The sequence below is a fragment of the Rhinoraja longicauda genome, chromosome 17 (assembly GCF_053455715.1).
Source record: "Rhinoraja longicauda isolate Sanriku21f chromosome 17, sRhiLon1.1, whole genome shotgun sequence".
In the NCBI taxonomy this organism is placed as follows: Eukaryota; Metazoa; Chordata; class Chondrichthyes; order Rajiformes; family Arhynchobatidae; genus Rhinoraja; species Rhinoraja longicauda.
This window is the reverse complement of record NC_135969.1, coordinates 21,493,451-21,510,853: the sequence shown is the minus strand read 5'-3', so window position 1 is coordinate 21,510,853 and position 17,403 is coordinate 21,493,451. Positions and strand designations below refer to the sequence as shown.

At 51.9% G+C, this 17,403-nt stretch overlaps 1 protein-coding gene across 1 annotated transcript in view; it reads left to right on the top strand.

The window, feature by feature from the left end:
- The first annotated feature begins 11,005 nt into the window (after window positions 1–11,005).
- LOC144602013 (FYVE, RhoGEF and PH domain-containing protein 5-like) overlaps window positions 11,006–17,403 on the top strand; it is a 43,072-nt gene continuing 36,674 nt past the window's right edge. Inside the window, exons 1-2 of the mRNA XM_078414696.1 lie at window positions 11,006–12,333; window positions 15,908–16,018. Of these exons, the coding sequence (XP_078270822.1) occupies window positions 11,006–12,333; window positions 15,908–16,018 (1,439 nt within the window). The remainder of the gene's footprint in view (window positions 12,334–15,907; window positions 16,019–17,403) is intronic.

Here is a 17,403-nt window from a genome sequence, read left to right as displayed (position 1 = left end):
CTGATGATCAGCATCCAGCACAATGGTGGTAGAAAGCATTTTATTGGGATGCATTTCAGCTTGGTTTGGGAACAGCTCCATTCAAGACCATAAGAAATTGCAGCGTATTGTGGATACAGCCCAGCTCATCACACAAAGCAACCTCCCTTCCATTGACTACATTTATACCTGCGCTGCCTCAGCAAAGCCACCAGCATTATTAAGGACTAGTCGCACCCTGGCCACTCTTCTCCCCTCTCCCATCGGGCAAAACACACACCTCCAGATTCAGCAACATTTTTTCCCCAGCTGTTATCAGGCAACTGGACCATCCCACCACAACTAGAGAGCAATGCTGAACTACTATCTACCTCACTAGTGATCCTCAGACTATCTTTGATCAGACTTTACTGGCTTTATCTTGCAGTAAATGTTATTCCCTTATCATGCACCTGTACACTGTGAATGGCTCGACTGTAATCATGTATTGTCTTTACGCTGACTGGATAGCACAAAACAAAAGCTTCTCACACGTGACAATAAACTGAACTATGACTGTTATCCTGGGTGCAGTGTCCAGCATGCAATTGCCAAGCCAGTGTGCAATGTCCAGTGGACAGTATCCAGCGCTCATTGTACAGTATCCAGTGTGCAGTGTCCACAATATCCAGTGCCCAGTGACTCGTGCGTTTCTCAATCATTCTGCTGTGGACCCTGCAACACTAATTGTTTCACAGGACATCCCTGACAAAGCCCAGGGTAGCCATGACTGTCAGTGGGGCAGGAGTGAGGGCAGGAGTTCTTGGGCAAGGATAGTTGAGCTATGCACTTTGGGCAGGGAAAGAGTGTGGGCATGGGCAGAGAGTTGGAGCAAGAGGAAGGGCAGTGGCCTGGAGTAGGGAATGGGGTCAGGATCAATGACTGCTCTCAGGATCAGGGACAGGTAAAGGTGTCAGTGGTTGGTAGTGGGATCAATATCAAGTTCAAGGAATGTGACCGGGGCAGGGAATGTGACCAAGGAGCAGGGAATGTGACCAAGGACAGGGAATGTGACTGGGGCAGGGAATGTGTCTGGGGCAGGGAATGTGACCATGGGCAGGGAATGTGTCTGGGGCAGGGAATGTGACCAGGAGCAGGGAATGTGACCATGGGCAGGGAATGTGACCATGGGCAGGGAATGTGTCTGGGGCAGGGGATGTGTCTGGGGCAGGGAATGTGTCTGGGGCAGGGAATGTGACCATGGGCAGGGAATGTGACCATGGGCAGGGAATGTGACCATGGGCAGGGAATGTGTCTGGGGCAGGGGATGTGTCTGGGGCAGGGAATGTGTCTGGGGCAGGGAATGTGACCATGGGCAGGGAATGTGTCTGGGGCAGGGAATGTGACCATGGGCAGGGAATGTGTCTGGGGCAGGGAATGTGTCTGGGGCAGGGAATGTGTCTGGGGCAGGGAATGTGTCTGGGGCAGGGAATGTGACCATGGGCAGGGAATGTGTCTGGGGCAGGGAATGTGACCATGGGCAGGGAATGTGACCATGGGCAGGGAATGTGTCTGGGGCAGGGAATGTGTCTGGGGCAGGGAATGTGTCTGGGGCAGGGAATGTGACCATGGGCAGGGAATGGGACCGGGGACAGGGAATGTGACCGGGGGCAGGGAATGTGTCTGGGGCAGGGAATGTGTCTGGGGCAGGGAATGTGTCTGGGGCAGGGAATGTGTCTGGGGCAGGGAATGTGTCTGGGGCAGGGAATGTGTCTGGGGCAGGGAATGTGACCATGGGCAGGGAATGTGTCTGGGGCAGGGAATGTGTCTGGGGCAGGGAATGTGTCTGGGGCAGGGAATGTGTCTGGGGCAGGGAATGTGACCATGGGCAGGGAATGTGTCTGGGGCAGGGAATGTGACCATGGGCAGGGAATGTGACCATGGGCAGGGAATGTGTCTGGGGCAGGGAATGTGACCATGGGCAGGGAATGTGTCTGGGGCAGGGAATGTGTCTGGGGCAGGGAATGTGTCTGGGGCAGGGAATGTGACCAAGGACAGGGAATGTGTCTGGGGCAGGGAATGTGACCATGGGCAGGGAATGTATCTGGGGCAGAGAATGTGTCTGGGGCAGGGAATATGACCATGGGCAGGGAATGTGTCTGGGGCAGGGAATGTGTCTGGGGCAGGGAATGTGTCTGGGTCAGTGAATGTGACCATGGGCAGGGAATGTGACCAGGAGCAGGGAATGTGACCGGGAGCAGGGAATGTGACCGGGGACAGGAAATGAGGACAGGGGATGGGGTCTGAATTTAGGGTCAGGGAATGGGTCAGAGTTCAGTGTCTGGAATGGGGTCAGAGGCAGGCAATAGGGTCCAGGATTAGGGTCGGGGAATGGGACTAGGAATGGCGATGGGGTCTGAGTTCGGGGGATGGGGTCAGGGCCAGTGAATGGGTCAGGATGTGGTGATGGGATTAGGAGAAGGGAACAGGGTCAGGATCAAGAGCAGGGAAGTGGGGTAGAGTAACGGGATTGGTATGAGGGAATGGGAGCGCGATCAGGCGCCTGGACTGAGACTGGCCCAGCGGCGGAACTCGCACATCCTGTTGTGAAGGCTGTGGATCGCGGCCGCCCAGTCCTGAGCAGAGAGTGTGTCCGCATCGACCGGCAGCGAGCAGAGTCTACGGTGAGCGGTGACCCGGAGCAGCGGCTCTCAGGTGGGACTGGAGTCCGGGACAAGAGACCGCGGCGACGGCGATTCGTCCTGTCAGTGCCCGGAGCCCTGGCAGCGGGCGGAGAGGTCTCAGCATGGAGTCAGGTCAGTGTGGACAGAGACTGGACCGTGGACCCGATCAACGGGCCAGGGACCCGCAAATACCACCAGGGACCCGCAAATACCACCAGGGACCCGCAAATACCACCAGGGACCCGCAAATACCACCAGGGACCCGCAAATACCACCAGGGACCCGCAAATACCACCAGGGACCCGCAAATACCACCAGGGACCCGCAAATACCACCAGGGACCCGCAAATACCACCCGGACACTCTCACATGACAGCAATCACTTCACGCCAGTGTGTCTCTCTCTGATCCTTACCCCCCACCCCAAATCTCTCCCCACCCCCCAACCACAACCCCCTCCCCCACTCCGACACCCCCCCCCCCCTCACACACCCTCTCCCATCCCTTGCCCTGCCCTCTCCGCCATCCGCGCAATGTTGTTCCATCCCTTGCTGGGAAGTGCACGCAGGGCTCAGTCGGGTGGGAGCGGCCGGCGGTGTTACAGTCGGGCTCTGTGGATGAGAAAGAGGCAGCCCATAGCACCACCACCACCACACACACCAGTGGGGAATGTGGATGTGGGAGGGGAAGCCCCGATACATTGAACAGTACAGCACTGCCACAGGCCCTTCAGCCCACTCGGGACATGATGTCAAGTTCAACTAATCTCAGCCTGGAGATGACCCATATCCCTCCATTTCCTGCCTATCCATGTTCCCCACCCAGAAGCCTCAGAAATGCCCCTCAACCACCAGCTCTGGCAAGACGTTCCAGACACTCATCACCCTCCGTGTAAAAGACTTGCCCGTACATCTCCTTTAAACATTTCCCCTTCTGATCTCAAAGCTACCTCTCTAGTCTTTGACTTTTCGACCCCGGGGACTGTCTGTCCTTTCTGAGCCTCACATAATTGTATACACTTCTGTCAGATCTCCCATCGGTTTCCGAGGTACCTGAGGAAAATAATCCACACTTGTCCAACCTCCCATTATGGCTGATATCATGCAGCAGTCTGGTAAAACACTTACGCACCCACCCCAAACCCTCCCCATCGTTCCTGTAATGGGGTGACAAGAACTGAACACAATACTCCAAATGAAGCCTAGCCAAAGTTTGCACAACCACAGCATGACGTGGAGGATGGTGTTGCCCTCAGAGAATCAAAGAGTGTATAAAAAATATCCTCCCTTCAGGAGTAAAAGCTTCTCACTGATGCCTTTAGTGAGAACCCATCCATGGTCCAGCAGAACCCATCCATGGTTGTGATTGTCTGGTGGGCACGGGGCTGGTGGTGGGAGATGGGAGTGTCTGATGGGAGATGAGACTGTGTGCCGGGAGATGAGAGGGTCTGGTGGATGAAGAGACTGTGTGACTAGTGTTGAGAATGTCTGGCTGGTGTTGAGACTGGCAGGAGTGGAAATTGGGTGAATGTTGCACAAATTATAGATGAGTTTGGGTAAGGCAAAAGAAGTGATGGGAAAGAAATTAAGAAGCAAGTTCAAGGTGAGGGCTGGGGGCAACTTGAGAAAGGCTAGCGTTATTGGTGAGGGTAAGGAGGGAACAGAGAGGCAGAGGAAGCTGATCAAAGATGGCAGACCTTCTGAGGAGGAAGTCCAGAAACTCCTAACATGTGGAGTGGGCTAAGAGGCAGCAGTGTGATATCAGTTGAGAAGCAGGGGTCTTATTTTTACATTGCAGCTTGATCAGATATTGATGGCCTGTGTTTTAAAGTGTTACCCAGACCTTATTCTGAAGCCTGAAGCTGGTCTGAACTATGGCTAGTCACATCTGTGTGCCTTGGATAAGGTTGGCCACATGAGGGAATTCAGACTGGGGAAAATAGAAGGTTTCAGGGAACAAAGTAGACAGGTACATGGATAGGACATGTTTGGAGGGACATGGACCAAACACGGGCAGGTGGGACTAATGTAGCTGGGACATGTTGGCCGGTTTGGGCAAGTTGGGCCAGAGGGCCTGTTTCCCCACGGTATCACTCTAAATGAGATTCAAAGTCATTGTTTTGCCAATAGCATGGGGTTGTAGCGTGAGATTTGTAGCACAGGCCAACAGTGTTGTCCAATTGACCTCTTTGTCCAGGGAGCCCAACATCTACCATCATTAGGACTATAGCATTCTACTCCTTGCCTATTTAATTATCTACCCAAATGTTTCTTAAATGCACTAATTGTATCTGATTCCATTGCTTCTTCTGGCAATGTGTTCCAGATATTAACCATTCTCTTAAAAAACAAAACATATCCTTTAGATCCCCTTTAAAGTTCCATTCTCTCCTCCTGAACCTACGCCCATTTGTTTTTGATATTCCTACCATGGGAAAAAGATTCTGACTGCCTACCCTATTTACGCCTCTCATATGTTATACATCTCTATCAGTTCATTCCTCAGCCTTTGGCACTCCAGGCAATAATGCAAGGCCAGCCCATCCAATCTTACCATATAACTAAAGTTCTCCAATGCAGGCAACGTCCTGGTGAATATCCTCTGCATTTCTCCAGCGCAAACACACTCATCCTACAATGCGGTGACCAGAACAAGACATTGGTGAGAAGATGGACACAAGATGCTGGAGTAACACAGCGGGACAGGCAGCATCTCTGGAGATAAGGAATGGGTCACATTTATATTCAGCATCTCTGGAGAGGAGGAATGGGACTCATTCCTTTTCTCCAGAGATGCTGCCTGTCCCACTGAGTTACTCCAACATTTTGGGTCTAGCTTCGGTGTAAACGAGCATATGCAGTTCCTTCCTACACAAGACATTGGTGAGCCTACATTTAAAGTGTTATGTTCAGTTTTGGTCACCCTGTTTTAGGAAAGATGTTGTTAAGCTGGAAGGGTGCAGAGTAGATTTACGAGCATGATGCCAGGACTCGAGGGCCTGAGCGATAGGGACAGGTTAAGCAGGCTAGCACTTTATTCTTTGAAGCACAGGAGGATGAGGAGTGATCTATATATGTAGATATGACTTGGATGAAGGGATTAAAAGTACCATTAGCAAATTTGCCGATGATACAAAGCTAGGTGGCAGTGTGAACTGTGCGGAAGATGCTATGAGGTTGCAGGGTGACTTGGACAGGTTGTGTGAGTGGGCGGATGCATGGCAGATGCAGTTTAATGTGGATAAGTGTGAGGTTATCCACTTTGGTGGTAAGAATAGGAAGGCAGATTATTATTTGAATGGTGTCAAGTTAGGAAAAGGGGACGTACAACGTGATCTGGGTGTCTTAGTGCATCGGTCACTGAAAGGAAGCATGCAGGTACAGCAGGCAGTGAAGAAAGCCAATGGAATGTTGGCATTCATAACAAGAGGAGTTGAGTCTAGGAGCAAAGAGGTCCTTCTGCAGTTGTACAGGGCCCTAGTGAGACCGCACCTGGAGTACTGTGTGCAGTTTTGGTCTCCAAATTTGAGGAAGGATATTCTTGCTATTGAGGGCGTGCAGCGTAGGTTTACTAGGTTAATTCCCGGAATGGCGGGACTGTCATATGTTGAAAGACTGGAGCGACTAGGCTTGTATACACTGGAATTTAGAAGGATGAGAGGGGATCTTATCGAAACATATAAGATTTTTAAGGGGTTGAACACGTTAGAGACAGGAAACATGTTCCCAACTCGAAACATCACCCATTTTTTTTGCCATGTGATGCTGCCTGTCACGCTGAGTTACTCCAGCACTTTGTGTCTATCTTTGGTATATACCAGCATTTGCAGTTCCTTTCTACACAAGACAAGCATGCCATCTGCCCTCTTCATCACCCGATCTACCTATGTTGCCTCTTTCAGGGAATTATGAACTTGAACCCAAGTCTCTCTGCTCATCAACATTCCTGTGTGCCCCCTTTATTTAATGTATATTTCTTACAGCGGCAAGACCAAGCTTAGACTCGGTGACCGTTTCACTGAACACGTGCTTGGTCTGCCAAGGCCAATTGGATCTTCCGGTTGCTAACCATTTAAATTCCCCATCCTATTCGCACACTGACTTTTCTGTCCTGGGCTTCCTCCATTGCCAGAATGAGGTCATACGCAAACTGGAGGAACAACACCTCATATTCTGCATGGGTAGCTTACAACCCAACGGTATGAACATTGAATTCTCAGATTTTAGATAACTTCTAACTACCCCCCTCTTTTCTCCTTGATACCCCTCCACCCTTCCATCCCTTGGGCCCCACCTGGACTCCCACCTATTTTACCCCTCCAACCTCCCCCCCCCCCCAGTTTTCGCCCCATGGCTTCACAATCCGCAACTCTTCAAACCTGTCCCACAGTTTTTGTTCCTATCTCTGGCCTTTATTCCAAAACACTGCCTATCAAAAAACAATCTTGACCTATTACTTACCACAATTTTCCCCCTCTCCCCTCTTCTTCTCCCCCCCCCCTCTCAACTGCAATCAGTCTGAAGAAGGGTCTTGACCCGAAATGTCACCTATCCATGTTCTCCAGAGATGTTGCCTGCTGTTCCCCCAGCACTTTGTGTCCTTTCGTGTATTAACCAGCATCTGTTCTTTGTTTCTATATCTTGTTTCTTGACTTGCCAAAATGCATCACCTCGCACGTGTTGGGTTTAAATTCCATCTGCCAAAGCTCCATCAAACATTCCATCTGATCTAAATGCTGCTGTAGCCTCAGCTAACCTTCCTCACTATCCAAAACACCAGCAATTTTCATGTCACCTACTAATTATACCTGCTACATTCACAGCCAAGTCATTGGCATAGATCATGAACAACAAAGTCTCGGCACTTATATCCTGAGGTCTTGCAATCAGATAAGCATCCCTCCACCTCCATCCTCAGCTTCTGCCACTGGTGTGGCAATTTGTGACATGGATTGTGACAGAGATCTCTTGATATCCTGTTATTCACAAAATGCTGGAGTAACTCAGCAGGTCAGGCAGCATCTCGGGAGAGAAGGAATGGGTGACGTTTCGGGTCGAGACCCTTCTTCAGTTATCCTGTTCTGTCTACTTACCTAATCCCCTCTCCCAATCCTTTAGTAAGGTCCTCTGTTGTCCATCCCAACCTCATACACCTCCTGTTGTGATCTGCCACCATCCTCTTTTCCTTTTATGATCTGTTTGCTCATTAACACACTTCATTGCTTGTGTTACCACCAGGAGGAATTTGTCTCTCATGTCCCTGAGTTCCAGACCGGAATGCTGTTAACCCATACAAAATAATGGCTAATTTCTGATTTTCTTCTTCTAGAATTTAAAAAACCTCCCTTGGCACCAAAACCCAGGCTTCAGAATTTGCAACCCCTGCTGGCTGTTCCAAAGCCGTCTCCATTGGTTTTCCAATCTGCTCCTAAGGGCATGAAGCCACCGATTGCTCCCAAACCCAACCTGTGCAACGAAATGCCAGAGGCACCACTGACCGCACGGAAGGGAAATTTCAGCAAGTACTCAAACGACAGTGTTTCAGTAACCAACCAGTTCCTGGTTCTGCAAGTTGAGAACTTCACCTCTGCTGCTGTGGATCAGACAGTTGGCAAAGCAGCCGATGGAGGAGTAGACTTTTCCTCAGACAGTCATGCTCTGGAAAGAGAGACTGCACCATGCCAGGAGAATGGGACTCCAATGGTGGATGATTATATGGACCAAATTGTTCCTCGAGGTGGCGCAACAGCAGAGGACATGGTTTTACTGAGTGCAGAGACGTTGGGCTTGAGCAGTGGAACACCCAAAGTGGACTCGCTTACATTCAAACTGCAGGTGATTGTTCGAGATGCACTTTGCCAGGAGCAAGGTGATGGCCTGAGCTGGAGCGATGAGCTTCCAAATGACGGCAGTGGAGAAAACCGGGACAGTACAGAAGAGGGCTTTATCCAGGATCCCACAGAAACTGCAGACAGGTGGAACCCTGGAGGAGGCAGTGAACACATTCAATTGTTAACCTGTCCAGCGTCTGCCCCTACGGATGTGCAACTAAATGGGCAGGGGGATGGGCAAGGGGATGGGCAGGGGGATGAGCAGGGGGATGGGCAGGGGGATGAGCAACTAGATGAGCAGGGGGATGGGCAAGGAGGTGGGGAAGGGGATGGGCAGGGGGATGAGGGGGATGGGCAACTAGATGAGCAGGGGGATGGGCAAGGAGATGGGGAAGGGGATGGGCAGGGGGATGGGCAACTAGATGAGCAGGGGGATGGGCAAGGAGATGGGGAAGGGGATGGGCAGGGGGATGAGGGGGATGGGCAACTAGATGAGCAGGGGGATGGGCAAGTGGATGGGGAAGAGTATGGGCAGGGGGATGGGCAGGGTGATGAGCAACTAGATGAGCAGGGGAATGGGCAGGGGGATGAGGGGGATGGGCAGGGGGATGAGAGGGATGGGCAGGGGGAGGGAGCAGATGCGCAGGTGGGATCATTCAGCCCCGTAGATGGGCAGGTGGAGGGGACAGAGGGGCAGGTGGAAGGAGTAGATGGGCAGGTGGAAGGGGAAGGTGGGCAAAGGGAAGGGACAGAAGGGCAGGGGGAGGGAGCAGACAGCCCCATAGACGAGCAGGAGGAGGAAGAAGACAGTCCTCCAGACAGACAGGAGGAGACCACAGATGGGCAGGATGAGGGAACTAATGGACAGGGTGAAGGAACTAATGGGCAAGAGATGACAAACAGCCCTGCAGAGGTGTGGGATGAGTGTGAAGACAGGCAGGAGGAGGAGGCAGACGGGCGTGGAGATGCATCAAACTGCCCTGAAGGCGAGCATGATGATGGGGCAGGTGGGCAGGAGCAGGGCACAGATGAGCAGCGGCAAGAGGCAGACAGACAGAAGAAGGCGGACAGCCCCACAGATAAAACCAATGGGCTTGTACTTGAAACTCTGTCACCACAGGTCGCTACATCTGTGAAACCAGATGTCCATGAGGTGGGAGGATGTGGGCTGGAAAGGGAAGGGCAGGGGCTGGAGGAGGGAGGAGAGGGGCTGGAGGGGGAAGGGGGCATCTTCAAAGGGAGAGGAGGAGGGCTAGAGGGGGGAGAGGACAACCTTGAAGGGCTGAAGGGGGCAGGAGATGGGTTAGTAGGGACAGGGCAGGGGCTGGCGGAGGGAGATGGGCAGGGGCTAAAGGGGGGAGCGGAGGGTCTGGAGGGGAGAGAGGAATGCCTGGAGTGGGGAGGTGTGGGGCTTGAGCGGAGAGGAGAGGGGAAGGAGGGGGACGAACATGGGCTGGAAGGGGATGTAGATTGCCTGGAGAGGGGAAGGGACATGCTGGATAGTGTAGAGGGTCAAGTGGAGGGGATAGAGGGGGGAGGGGATGGGCTGGAAGAGGGTGGAGATATCCTTGAGGGGGCTGAAGTTGGGCTGGAGGGGAGAGCAGATGAGATGGAGGGGGGAGGAGACGGGCTGGAAGAGGGAAATGAGCTGGAGGGGGGAAGAGTTGTCCTCAAAGGGGGAGTAGATGAACTGCAGGGGGGAGAGGATGTTCCCAAGGGGGGAGTGGACAAGGTGCAGAGCGGAGATGGTGGGCTAGAGAGGGAAGGAGATGAGCCTGAGGGAGGAGAAATGTTGGAAGGGGGAGGAGATGTCCTTGAGGTGGGAGGGGATGAGCCTGAGGGGGGAGAAATGTTGGAAGGGGGAGATGTCCCTGAGGTGGGAGGGGATCTGGAGGGGGGAGAGATTGCCATCGAAGAGGAAGGAGATGAGCTGGCAGGGGGAGGAGGTGACCTTGAGGAGGGAGAGGACGAGCTGCAGGGTGAAGGGGTTATCCTCGAGAGGGGAGGGGATGAGCTGGAGGGGGGAGTGGAGGGGGGAGGGGATGTCCTTGAGGGGGGAGGGGATGGGCTGGAGGGGGGAGGGGATGGGCTGGAGGGGGGAGGGGGTGGGCTGGAGGGGGGAGGGGATGGGCTGGAGGGGGGAGGGGATGGGCTGGAGGGGGGAGGGGATGGGCTGGAGGGGGGAGGGGATGGGCTGATGGGGGGAGGGGATGTCCATGAGGGGGGAGGGGATGGGCTGGAGGGGGGAGTGGAGGGGGGAGGGGATGTCCATGAGGGGGGAGGGGATGGGCTGGAGGGGGGAGGGGATGAGCTGGAGGGGGGAGGGGATGTGCTGGAGGGGGGAGGGGATGAGCTGGAGGGGGGAGGGGATGAGATGGAGGGGGGAGGGGATGTCCATGAGGGGCGAGGGGATGTCCATGAGGGGGGAGGGGATGTCCATGAGGGGGGAGGGGATGTCCATGAGGGGGGGGGGGATGTCCATGAGGGGGGAGCTGACAGGCTGGACGGGAGTGCACAACCCGGGGAACCATCAATGGTGACAACCTACGAGGGGAGGTGCAGACTTAGTGCAGAGGGGGCTCCGTCTGCTGAGGCTAGTGAGGCTGGGGAGGTGTTGGTGGAGGTGGGTGAGAAAGGGGTGGAGGTGTGGACATCAGGGCGCGCTGGGGAAAGGCAGGGAGCCCCCAACACGGCCCTGACAGAGGAGTGTTCCGCCGCAGCCAGCTGTGTGATTGGGGTCCCCGCACAAGTTACAGGGGGGTCTCCCCTCAGGCGGGGGGCTGGGGGCTCAGCACAGGGTCCGGCCGCGAAGCCAGACCCAGAGAAAGCCGGGGCTGCGGAGTGGAGAAAGGCCAGGAGCAGGACACAGTCCCTGAGTGCCCAGGTGCCCGAGACTGTCCCTGAGGAGCCAGGAGAGGACTACAGCCCGGTACAAGTGCACGACTCGCTGGGGGACGCTGGCGTGTTTGCTGCCAACGAGAAGTACAAAGTGTTCTATCCTCGCTCCTACTCCGTGGCGGGCAGGGAGCTTCCTGTTTGTGCTCACAGGGAAACTGTAGGGTCACTTGTAGAGGAGAGCCGAGTGAACAGGAAGGAAGGCAACCTGCCTTCTCTGCCGAGCGTGGCTGCGACTAACCAGACCCATGGCCCCTCTCCTGGAGCCTCCACTCCCAGCTCAGTGCTGGACATACCCGCTCCCTTTCAACTGGCCAGTATCACCAAGAAGCCCATCACCAAAAGCTCCCCATCGCTTCTGCTTGAAACGGATTCTCCAGACAAATACTTAAAGCATTGTACAAAGAAAAAGTCGTCCTTCAAGCGCTTCCTCCCAATTAAACTGTCCCTCAAGAAGAAGGTTGACAATCGGATCACAGTTGAGGTTAATGTGTGCAGGACTGGACCCGAGGCAGTCAAAGCCCTGGACTTTGACAGGAGGAGTTTAGGGAACTCGCCGCGGTTAAAAACTCGGTCGGGAAAGATGCGTAAATCAGATTCTGCATCCACCTTTTTTTACAGCAGAGCCAAAGGAATGCCAAAGCCTTTCACCAGGAGCGTGTCCAGAGTTGACTCGTTTGAGGACAGGACCCGGCACTCATATTCATCACTTCCTTTGACCAAACCCAGGTCCATTTCCTTCCCTAACACAGACTCCGCTGATTACGAGAACATTCCTGCTGTGAGCTCAGACTATGAAAATATACAAATCCCTCCCGACAGAATGGGCCATTCAGGGGCTGTCGCCGAGTTTTTTGAAGATCCCGGTAGAAATTTCTCTTCAGCGTGCGAAAATGATGGTTATGTGGACATGAGCTGCTTTACTCCATTGGAGAGCAGGCTGAGGATAGATCAGGAATTGGCGAGGTAAGCGCTGGCCTCTGATACACAGTACACTAAGTTCATTGTCGATCTCCGTGCTATCCAGAGCAAGAACGCATCCATAGAAGTAACTGTTGTGTCCGGAGATGGGGAATTGCGTTGGTACTAGTATTGGTTTATTGTCATTGTACTGAGATAGAGTGAAAAACTATCCTGGCAAAGCTACTATTCACGAGTACATCAAATATGAATATCAACAACACCCAGATTACAGTGTAAAAGCTACAGGGAAAGTGCGGACTAGAAAAGTGCAAAGGGCACAACGAGGTAGGTTGGGCACCTCGGTACACAGGGACTGTGTCCTAATGTGCCAATTCAACTTTAGCACATCAGAGGTCTGTTAGAAGCCATTGGTGGTACACGCTTTTAAGCTTTTATCTTCCGGCCATGGAAAGAGGAGAGAAGAGGGAATGACCAGGGTGAATATGGTCCTTAATTATGTTATGCTACTTTCCCCAGCCTGAAGTATAGATGGAGTCGAGGGGGAGGGAGGCTGGTTTGAGTTGTATCCTCTGCAGTCGCCATACAAAGCTGTGATGCATCGGGATAGGTTGCTTCCTATGTTGGATTGATAGAAATTGGTATGTCATTGGAGACTTGCCAAATATGCTTGGTCTTTTGAGGAAGGTGAGGCTTTCTTGGCTGGAATGTTGACATGGTTGGACCAAGACAAATGATTGGCAAAATTTATTCCCAGGAATTTGAAGTTCTTATCCAGCTCCACTTTTGGACCACTGCTGCTGACTGGTACGTGTACACCACACAACTTCCTGAAGCTGATGACAAAGGAGAGGTTGTTGCCTTGACACCAGGTTATCAAGTTCTCTATCGCCTTCCTGTTCCCTGCCTCCTCACTGAATGAGATCTGGCCCACCACAGTAGTGTCATCTGCAAACTTATAAATGAAGTTAGAGCAGAGAATTTAGATAATTGTCGTTTTAGAGAATTTAGTCTCCCAGTCATTAGTGAATAGGTGCTGATATGGGGCACCAGCATTGAGCATTATCACAGAGGATATTTTATCGGGTGGGTTTGGGCCTGGCTGTGGGTGGAGTGGATAGATGTGGGGAGAGGTTGGCTGTGGTTGAAGTGGGTGGGTGTGTAGGTTTGATGTGGAGTGTAGATGTGGGGGTGGGGATGGATTTGGGGGTGAGTGGTGAGGGGGAGAGGATGTGGGAGGGTCGAGTGTGTTCTGGGTGTTGGTTGGGTGTGAGCAGATTGGAGGGTTGGTGTGTGGGATAAGTGGATGTGCACAGTGTGGATGTGCACAGTGGGATGGGTATGAGTGTGGCAGGAGGGCGTGCGAGGGGTAGTTAGCGTGAGGGTTGGGTGTGGAGGTTGTGCATGTGGGGATAGGTGTAGTCTATGGTATGGGGGATATGTAGTTGGGTGTGAGGGATGATGTGAAGTTAGTGTGGGAGTGTGTATAGATGTGAGGGAGTTGGTGTCGGGTGTTGAAGTGGTGAGGTTGGTATATGTGCGGGCAGTGGTGTGTGGGTGGGTATGGGTGTGTACTTGAATGTGGGTGTTGGGTATGTGATTTGGTGCGGGGTGGGTGTGGGCTGTGGTGTGGGGGTAGATCTGGTGTGGGTGGTTGGGGTGGAGGACCAGTGTGGTGGGATTGATGTGAGTGGTGGGGCATGTTAGGGTGGTTGCTGTGGGGGATTGGTGTAAGTGGTCAGTGTGGGGTTGGTGTGGTGACGGAGGCTGGATATGGAGAGTGTGTGGGTAGGTGTGGTGGTTGCCGGGGGTGAGATGTGGGCTGTTGGTGTGGGCGATCGGTGTGGGTTTACGGTGTGGGTGTACGTCTGGGCATGGGTCCATCATCGCCCTCTGCTTCCTACCATGAAGCCAATTTTTGATACATTCAACTATCTCTCCTTGGATCCCTTGTGATCTAACCTTCCAGAGCTGCCTACCATGTGGAACCTTGTCAAATGCGTTACTGAAATTCATACCAATCCAGACCAATCAACATGCTCCATCTGCACCAATCCTACCTGTGTTTTAGCCTATATCCTTCTAAACCTTTCCTGGCCATCTACCAGTCCAAATGTCTTTTAAACATGATGGTACTTGCCTCAACTAATTCCTCTGGCAGCCCATTCCATACACCCACCATCCCTTGTATAACAAAGTTGCCCCTCAGGCTCCTATTATATCTTCCCCCCTCACCTTAAACCAATGTCCTCTGGTTCTTGATTCTTCTACTCTGGGTAAAGGATTCTGTGCATTTACCCTATCTAATCCCCTCATGATATAACACAGCTCTATAAGATCACCTCTCGTCCTCCTGCGCTCCAAGTCTGGATCCAGGCCCCTCACAGACATGCTTCTCCTTCGAATCTATTCCAGCCCTTTGTCCAGAATATGTCCTGCTCTCAGCAATGTCAATAGACAATAGACAATAGGTGCAGGAGTAGGCCATTCAGCCCTTCGAGCCAGCACCGCCATTCAATGCGATCAAGGCTGATCACTCTCAATCAGTACCCCATTCCTGCCTTCTCCTGCTCGCATGGGAGAGGGAGGCGATGGATTGCATAATGGGTTGTTTCACTGTTTGTTGTTGCAGTGTGGACAGTGATGTGATGTATCAGCCAACTGAAGAGATGGTCTCCAGTGAGCAGACAGAAAACAGCTCGGAGTCGGAGGAGCAAACTACACAGGTAGACCACCTTATACCTCTCGCAACATAGGACGCCATTTGGTTTATCGGGTACACGTGTCCTCTTATTTTCTTGTACTTCAACAACTTCTCTCTTAAACGTGCCAGCAATTCTTTTGTGCCATTAATCTACAGTTGCGACAATCGATTACCAATTTAGTTTAGTTTATTGTCACGTGTACCGAGTACAGTGAAAAACTTTTTGTTGTATGCTATTCAATTAGCAGAAAGATTATACATGACTGCAATCGAGCCGTCAGTAGTGCACAACTACAGGACAAAGGGAATAACGTACAGTGCAAGGTAAAGTCCAGTAAAGTCCGATTAAAGATAGTATGAGGATCTCCAATGAGGTAGATGGCAGCTCAGCACCGCTCTCTCGTTGTTGATGGGACGGTTCAGTTGCCTGATGACAGCTGGGAAGAAACGGTCCCTGAATGTGGAGGTGTGTGTTTTCACATTTCTGATTATACTTCTAATTAACTTAGCAGCCTATCGGTGAGATGTGGGTGGAAGTCAGCAGATACACAAAAGCACGTACACACACAGAAAAAACACACACGCACACGCACACACGCACACACACACACACACACACGCACATGCACATGCACACACATGCACATGCACACGCAAACACACACACACAAAACATGCAACCTTTGCACACACTGAGCGCCTGTGGTCAGCATCGAATCACAGACTGGCAGTGACTGAGATACATCACCTGTTAATGGCTGGGACCCAGGTCTCTAGTGAGGTCACCTGGAACTATGTGAGATCCAGCTGTGAGCCAGCCTTGGACTGACGTTATTGTTTCCAACAGTAGATCACTGGTCCACTTTAGTCAGAGAAGATGCAGTTGACCTTTGCTTTCTGTTGTCGTGGCTACAGATTGGGAAATGCTTCTTCTAGGTATGTAAGAATGTTTATCACTTTCTTGCAGATTAACAAAGAAACGGAAGCATATCGCATTGCAAAAATGATGACCACTTCAGAGAGAGCGTAAGTATATCTTTCTAACTACAGAGACAGAGACAGACACAGAAAGTGAGAGAGAGAGAGATAGAGAGAGATAGATAGAGAGAGAGAGAGAGAGACAGAGAGAGAGGTTCGATGTTGTAACAGCAGAGAGAAGGCATTGGTGTATATCCTTAACTGGAGAGGAATGTAGTTACATACTCCCAACTAGAGACAGAGTGCGGGTACAAGCCATAAACTGCAAACTGTGCATGCCCATAACTAGAGTGGGTGAGTGAGAGACGGCATGTGTGAGAGAGAGAGAGAGAGAGAGAAAGTGTGTGCATGTAGGTTTTTTCCCTTAACTAGAGAGAGAGAGTAATAGGGCACATATATTGGCATCATGGTTGGTACAGAATAGCGAGTTGAAGGGCCTGTGCTGTATTGGTACTTTTTTATGTTTTATTTTCTTTTTGAAATGTCCTTGTGTTTATTAAGTAGCTCTCCTTTGTCTCCATCACACAGGTTTGTCAATTTCCTTGAGGAACTACATTCAGTGAGTAGCGGTCTTTACTTGGTAATCCTGACAGTGAGTATAGGCATAGTGTCTGAGGGCTACTGATCCACATGAGCTGTGGACTTTTAAACCAATATGACCAAGAGTTCCTCTATGACCAAGTCCATCCTGTCAGGATCAACTGCAGGGCACAGCTCATGAAATCAAACCACTTGACTATCCCTTCACCTCTCAGTGTTTCTGAGATGGTTTGACCCTGGTTTGTACGTTTGTAAACCAGCTGCGGGATTCAGCACCGCAGGGTCCCTGACCCCACTGTCTGAATGGGCCGTGGTTGGTGGGACCCATGTGTCAAGCAGTGGAGGTGAGGGTTGTGTGATCATACAGACCTGGAACAGGTTGTTGGTTGGTCATTGGTCAGGCCCAGGGGGTGTGGGAGCAGCAGCAGAATGGAGGCCAGGTGCTATGTGTGAATTTTACAATTTGGGACACTTCTGTTTGGACAGAACTTCAGAAAAGTAGTCGCGAGGATTGTTGCTGGAAACACACAGCCTGCAGTTGACCAGGAAGGAGTGACCCGCATCCTACGCCATGTCAATGAGTTGCACACACTTCACCAGGGAATACTGAGGGATTTGGAGTGGAGCACCCTGGAATGGTATTTGTGTAACATTGTCAATTCTTACTGGTTGCTGGGCGGGGTTTGAAGCAAATCAGACCACTGGACTGCATTGTGGGAGATCTTGCTACTTCGAGTCACAGAGTCATACAGTGTGGAAACAGGCCATTCGGCCCAACATGTCCCATCTACACGTCTCACCCGCCCGCGTTTGGCCCATATCCTTTTAAACCTTTCCTATGCATGTACCTGTCCAAATGTCTTTTAAATATCGTGACAGTAGCTGCCTCAATT